This window comes from Oncorhynchus tshawytscha, linkage group LG13, assembly GCF_018296145.1.
Source record: "Oncorhynchus tshawytscha isolate Ot180627B linkage group LG13, Otsh_v2.0, whole genome shotgun sequence".
NCBI lineage: Eukaryota > Metazoa > Chordata > Actinopteri > Salmoniformes > Salmonidae > Oncorhynchus > Oncorhynchus tshawytscha.
This window is the reverse complement of record NC_056441.1, coordinates 30,310,805-30,317,850: the sequence shown is the minus strand read 5'-3', so window position 1 is coordinate 30,317,850 and position 7,046 is coordinate 30,310,805. Positions and strand designations below refer to the sequence as shown.

General features: G+C 37.2%; 1 protein-coding gene across 1 annotated transcript in view; it reads right to left on the bottom strand.

The window, feature by feature from the left end:
- Positions 1-406: 406 nt before the first annotated feature.
- The window catches only part of LOC112264666 (mucin-17), a 31,965-nt gene continuing 25,325 nt past the window's right edge, over positions 407-7,046 (bottom strand). Inside the window, exons 50-59 of the mRNA XM_042294904.1 lie at positions 6,456-6,736; positions 6,258-6,319; positions 5,582-5,727; positions 3,717-4,069; positions 3,447-3,511; positions 2,991-3,172; positions 2,174-2,412; positions 1,473-1,534; positions 1,081-1,229; positions 407-685 (exon numbers count right to left, since the gene is read on the bottom strand). Of these exons, the coding sequence (XP_042150838.1) occupies positions 600-685; positions 1,081-1,229; positions 1,473-1,534; positions 2,174-2,412; positions 2,991-3,172; positions 3,447-3,511; positions 3,717-4,069; positions 5,582-5,727; positions 6,258-6,319; positions 6,456-6,736 (1,625 nt within the window). The 3' untranslated portion in view covers positions 407-599. The remainder of the gene's footprint in view (positions 686-1,080; positions 1,230-1,472; positions 1,535-2,173; positions 2,413-2,990; positions 3,173-3,446; positions 3,512-3,716; positions 4,070-5,581; positions 5,728-6,257; positions 6,320-6,455; positions 6,737-7,046) is intronic.

Sequence of the window (7,046 nt, the reverse complement as noted above, 5' to 3'; positions counted from 1 at the left end):
CTAACAGTGTGTGGGCACCATTTGACACTGTTACAGTGCAATTCATGTATTGTTTAGTGTTGTGTTGTATAGTGGGTTTGCTGGCAGCTATCTAGAAAAAAAAATGTTTGCCCCACCATAATTTACATGATAAAATCGCCACTGTGCATGTGACATCATTAGACGTTTATAAAACGCATAATGTACAATATGCAGAACAACCAAACAATATCTGATCATGGAAGAACGTCAACTCTTACATTTCAATACATTTTCTGCCACTGGGGCCACACATCAAATGAGTACAAAATGACTGGGATGCACTTCTAAATTATTAAAGACGTTACATTTTAATCTGCTAATCCTCATTTTGTTGGAAAATAAACTTTTCAATGTAATGTAAGACAAAGTAAATGTACCACAGCAATAAGCTCCAATTGATTAGAATATGTTTATTTCAATTTGAATAATGAGTATAATAACTATAACTATAATGAGAATCAACTTAGGTTAACAAATACTGATTAAATAGGTTGCCATTACATATGATGGGAGTGGGGGACATGAGGTAAATACATTTTCAAAGTTAAGATATTTCATACTGCTGCTTGCTGCTGAGACTAGCTTGACAGCAGCAGCGACAACACCACCAGACAGGAAGCAGTGAAGAGACTGGTCTTGCTGCTTATACCACTTGAGGTCACAACTGCATAGATAAAGAGAGAGAAAGTGAACATGAAAGGGAAATATGTATTTGCCAACCTGTAACATGATTATTGTGAATAAGGCCTCTACATATTTACTGTTAAATATTTACACACACATACACATGGATTTAGTACTGTAGATATGTGGTAGTGTTGGAGTAGGGGCCTGAGGACACAATGTGTTGGGAAATCTGTGAATGTATTGTAATGTTTTTAAAATTGTATAAACTGCCTTAATTTTGCTGGACACCAGGAAGAGTAGCTGCTGATGGGGATCCATAATAAATACAAATACTGTTACTGTTACAATAACCTTGTTTTCGCCATATAGACCCTCTAGATAATGGCATACAAAATATGAATTTACCATAAAGCATGGACAATATTTGTTTACCTTCACCGCTGACAGTAACTGACGTGGGGTTGATGTTGAAAGCTGTGATGTTTTGTGCAGCCTTTATCAAAACGGTGCCAATTTCCTTGGAATTTGGCACAGCGGAGGAGCTAAATGCTAAATTCATGGTGTTAATGATTGATCCATTTCTGCAGACAAATGAGAGATTGTTTTAATGACAGTTGAGCCTTGCAATGCAGAACTACAATATATTTTCAGAATGAAATATTTATTTTAAAAAGGAATTATATGAGGTATACTTTTTTGATCAATTATTTATTTCTTCCTTTTGTTTAATGATGTAGCATGTTTATATACATTTTATACGGTTTCTTGGCTGTAGAATTCAATTAATTAAAATCAACATAATCAATTGAATGCAAACAAATCACCTGAATTTTATTACTGTCAAACTGTTGAAAGAGGTGAAAGCTGATCGATAGAAAGGTTCAAGCTGAAAAGCAAAAAACATGTCAAGTTTAAAGTACTTTTTTTTAACCTTTATTTAACTAAGCAAGTCAGTTAAGAACAAATTCTTATTTACAATGATTGTCTACCCGGCCAAACCCTAATGACCCTGGGCCAATTGTGCGCCGCCCTATGGGACACCCAATCAAGTCCGGTTGTGATACAGCATGGAATCGAACCAGGGTCTGTAGTGACACCTCAAGCACTGAGATGCAGTGCCTTAGACCACTGAACCACACGGTATTCCGTACATACTAGTCGTATGTAGGAGATACACACTAGTCGTATGTTGGAGATACACATGGTATACATCGTCCAACAAAATGCGTACTTGCAGGTTCCTTCTCGACAATGCATTAACAATAAGAAATAATAAAATATAAGAATATGAACCTCAAGTAAATTGCTCTGTAGAGTATAATATTGGCCTTATTACCATAAGGCGCAATTTATAGTCAAATATTTACACATGTTTTGGGGAAGGGGGGATTGGGGGGAAAGTGTTTACATTTTGCAGTATTTAGCAATCATAATAAGAGTCAACTGAAAGGTGTTTATTACAGTATTCTACCCCTCTCATGACCTTCCCACATTTGTGTTCTTCTCATTCCTTCAGGAGGCTCACCTGTGTTTTAATCAGTGATGTTCGAGTTTGAAAGGCCTGAGAGGATGAGGTTGATAGGTCGGAGATAAATGTCTCTCCTTTGGACGTGAACTCCACAGACACTGTAGTGAGTGTATTTGTGGCCACAGAGGTTGTGGTGGCAGCAGCCGTTGTAGTGGTTGGAGCAGCTGGGACAACAGTTGTGATGACAGGAGTAGCCGGTGTAATTGTGGTGGCACCTGTGGATGTATTTGGGACCCCTGTGAACACAAGATGTAAGAAATGCAAACTTGAATTCGACATTTTAATATCAAAACTTTTTTTTAGCAACATTTGAAGTTAAAATGTAATGTCTCTCCAGGATTGTCTCTTATTTGGTGCGATATACTTGCCACTCAAATTAGAATATTATCCTAAATGCAATCATAGGTTTAAGGAACGCAACAGATTGCAATGTTTAATGTATATTATATGAAACAACAGGTACTTGAGAAGGAAACCCTTCACCAGGCATTTATAGTATTGCTTTCCAGTCTATTTATATTCTTTTAAAGAATTGAAACCAACGGTATGAAATGCACTTCTGGAAATTCTATCTAGCAACAACTGAATTTGACGTAAGCCGAGGAACCAGTCAAGCTATGCAAGCATGTTACTACAGCACAGGCGATAGGAATAATCAGGGAAAGGATGCATTTCTTAATTAAACTGATATACTATTGCCATAACTTACCAGATTTAAGATGCACCTGCCTATTCATTAATTTGAGTTGCTAGCTAGCATATTCATACACATCAATGGACAGTTTTGGGAAACCCATTGTATAGGTTTACTTACTAATAACAGTGATGGAGTCCGGATACACAGAGACATTGAAGTTGGAGTTTGGATTGGTCACAGCCTCTTTCAGTGTATTTTCAATGTCATTACTCATCCTAGATTCTGCGGAGATCTGTTGGAATACCACTTCCATTTCCACCTGTGTTTCTGCTGGCATAAGGGAACGTCGGGACACAGGTCTACAAAGGGCACAAAGTTCAGAGGTCAGATTAAAAGGTGACTGAAAAGTGGTTAGTCAGGCAATGTGTAGCCTGCACCTTAGGTTATATTAAACTACCACCACAATGGCAGCAACAGAAACATAGAATAATGACAGGAATGTTGATTGATGGAGCTGTATAAAGGTAATGTAAGGTTTAAAATAAGGCTAATTGTGAACGACCTTGACAAGATATTAGTGACATTAAATCATAGTATTTATGGAGATAGAATAGTAAAAGCATAAAATATTACAAGAATGCAATGACGATCGTCTGGATGAAAATGATCCCATATTTTGATTGGTAGATCTCATCACACTGTTTGATAAAAGAAGAGACAACATCAATGGACAACGGTCTAAATAATGTTCTACACACAAAAATCAACCACTTCTGTATTATATATTTGTCATTTTGTTTACAGTAAGCTTGATATTAGGGAAATAAAGAACTCTATCTGACCATATTCTCAGTAACAATCTGAACAAAGAAATACAGTGAATAATATGATCACATGACTTACCTCTGAAGTAATGGTTAGTGCAAGTGTTTGAAATTCTGTGCTTTCAGTGTTGGTCAATGCTGGTACATATAAAACTTCAATTGTGAGTTTTAATGTAAACACGACAGGATGTGTAGTTGTTTTGGTTGTTATTGGCGTTGTTGTTGTTGTTGTAGTTGGTGTTAAGGTAGTGGTTGTCCTGGTAGTCTTCATGGTTAATGTTGATTCTGTGCTTGAAACTGTAGTTGTGGGGGCCACAAATGTTGTTGTAGTTGCAGGCCCAGTCACAGGAACAGTGGCAGGTTTTCCAGTTGGTTTTGTGATGGTTGTGCCAGCCTCAGTAGTTGTAGTAGGAACAGCAGATGTAGGACCACCTGAAATAAAATTAAAATGATCTCTTATTATTAATCCTTTAAGAGTCTGCTTGTCATTCTAAGTAACATCATAAAAAAAATTCCCATCAAAATCCATCAGTTTAAACTAGAGATTTGTGCCAATCCACCGCATCCGCTTATGTTGGCCTTCCGCATTAGCGGTGGATGGTGGCTGAGCTACAGAAGTGTTTGTCAGACCATGAGACATCCTGAATTGTGGTCTTCTCAGGGAAACGCCGAACGTTTTGACCCCACAGGACTTGTCTGAAATCTGTAATGCTGATGTTCCACCTTCTCTCTGTAGCGTTTGCACCATTTGGGCTACCAACTCGTATGACACTTCAAAACCTTACTCCTCAGTATTTTGTTTTTGAGTGTCTTTTTGCCATTTATGAATGTGTTACTCAATGTGTTTCTATGGGCAATAGAAGTCATGGCCAGATTCAACATTTTATCAAATAATTTGTGTATAATATTATACCTAAATCAATTAGCTAAATGATCCATGGTATGACCATATGACTAGGTAGAAAGTGTACTTTTGTGTACTTGCAATATGATAGTTATAATACGTTTGGGAAAGGCGTGCCGCTAGCGGGACACCTTGACAACATCCGGTGAAATTGCAGAGCGCCAAATTCAAACTACAGTATTATAAATATTTAACTTTCATAAAATCCCAAGTGTAATACATCATAATAAAGCTTAACTTCTTGTTAACTTCCCGCTGCTGTGTCAGATTTCAAAAAGGCTTTATGGTGAAAGCATACCATGGGATTAACTGAGGACAGCGCCCCGCATACAAAAGCATACAAACATTTTCCAGCCAAGTAGATTAGTCACGAAAGTCACAAAAGGCGATCACAACAGGCAGACGAATAGATCCAAATAGTACCGGTAAAGTTCGTCAAAACATGTCAAACGATGTTTTTTAATAATCCTCAGGTTGTCTATTGTCTTTATAATCCATAATATTTCAACAGGACAATAGCGTATTCAATACAAAGGAAAAATGCAAAAAGCTCTTGTTCATTTCAGCGACCACTCAGAAAATGTTGTCATTCTTACTCATTTTTCAGAATAAAAGCCTGAAACAATGTCTAAAGACTGTTGACATCTACTGGAAGCCATAGAAACTGCAATCTAGGTCCCATCCGTTTATATGGTGGATAGGCTTTCAATGGAAAAACACTCAATTCAAAAGAATGCCACTTCCTGGATGGATTTTCCTCAGGTTTTTGCCTGCCATGTCAGTTCTGTTATACTCACAGACATTATTTTAACAGTTTTGGAAACCTTAGAGTGTTATCTATCCAAATCAATCAATTATATGCACATCCTAGCTTCCGGGCCTTAGTAACAGGCAGTTTACATTGGGCACCTCATTCATCCAAACTACTCAATACTGCTCCCGGTCCCAGAAAGGTTAAGGGAAAATTATAGTCAGATAATATAGCAGTCAACCTCTAGATAATGGATTGCAAAATATACATTTAACAGATAAGGATTTACCTGTGCCATTGACCTTAATTGTGGTGGTGACAATGTTGAAAGCTGTGATTTTCTGTGCAGAATTTATTAAAATGGTCCCAATCTTCGTGGAATTGAGGACAGAAGATCTAAATGCTAAATTCATAGTGTTGATGATTGATCCATTTCTGTGAATGAATGAAAGAGAGAAAAATACATTAAAGCTACATAGAGAAGACTGGCAATTGAACCATTGCAACGCAGAACCATATGAAGATTGTTACATTTTCATAAAATCAGATATTTCAGTTGTTTGGTGTGTGTATATTAAATAAGTACCGGGATAAATGTCAATAACAAATCTGTAGTAGTAAAGGAATAATAATCTATGAGTGAAAAACATTGTTTTTTTTATGTTGCGTGGTGTGTGTTTTACGTGTGGTTCTTGTTCGCGGGGTTGACATTACAACAGTTCATATTCCAGCAACTATGTTTTTTGGATGATGTAAGAAAGCAGTGCTAAGACATTTCAGGCATTTCTGAGCCGCGTCCTTCAAAAGTCACAAGGATATTATCGTCAACATCTGCATCTTTAATCATTTGTTTCTACATTTTGATCATGTTTATCACAATGTTAAGTAAAATGCACATATGGTATTTTGTCTGTAAGGTTGAATTAATTAAAATCAACATGATCAATTGAATGCAAACAAATCACCTGAATTCGGTCACTGTCAAACTGTTGAATGATGTGAAAGCTGATTGATAGAAAGGTTCAAGCTGCAAGGGAAAAAATGGTTAAGTTTAGACAAACAATTCACATGTCAACAGATGTCTGAATGTGTATGTTACAGTAATCTCCCCCTCTCATCGGGACATTCACATATTTGTGTTCTCATTCAATCAGGAGGCTCACCTGTGTTTTAATCAGTGATGCTCGAGTTTGAAAGGCCTGAGAGGATGAGTTTGATAGGTCGGAGGTAAATGTCTCTCTAGAAGTGAACTCCACAGGCACTGTAGTAAGTGTAATGGTGGCTGCAACGGTTGTGGTGGATGGAGCGCTTGTGGTGGTTGGCGTGGTCATTGTGGTCACAGCAGTTGTGGTGGTAGGGGCAGTCATTGTGTTCATATCGGTTATGATGATGATAGGAGTAGCCACTGTATTTGTTGTGAAATTTGTGGTTATAATTGGGGTCCCTGTGAACACAAAATGCCAGAAATGCAAGCTTAGTATATGAGCTGATCGTTTTTAGGGCTAATGAACACCTTTTAAGGCCTTAAGTGTTAATTAGCTTATTTGACAAATTTGAGTACTGTTAACAGTCACATTCAACTTTAGCTACCTTTGTTGGTGTCTTGCCTAAATTGCTCCATAAATGTATTGCGAATGTGTGTATATCTGCATATTTTGACGTTTAACTATTTATGTAAATTCCGTGTTTTTATATACACAGCCCTTTTGTCACAGATCTATTGTTTTTGCACTTGTACCTATGGTCAGATGACA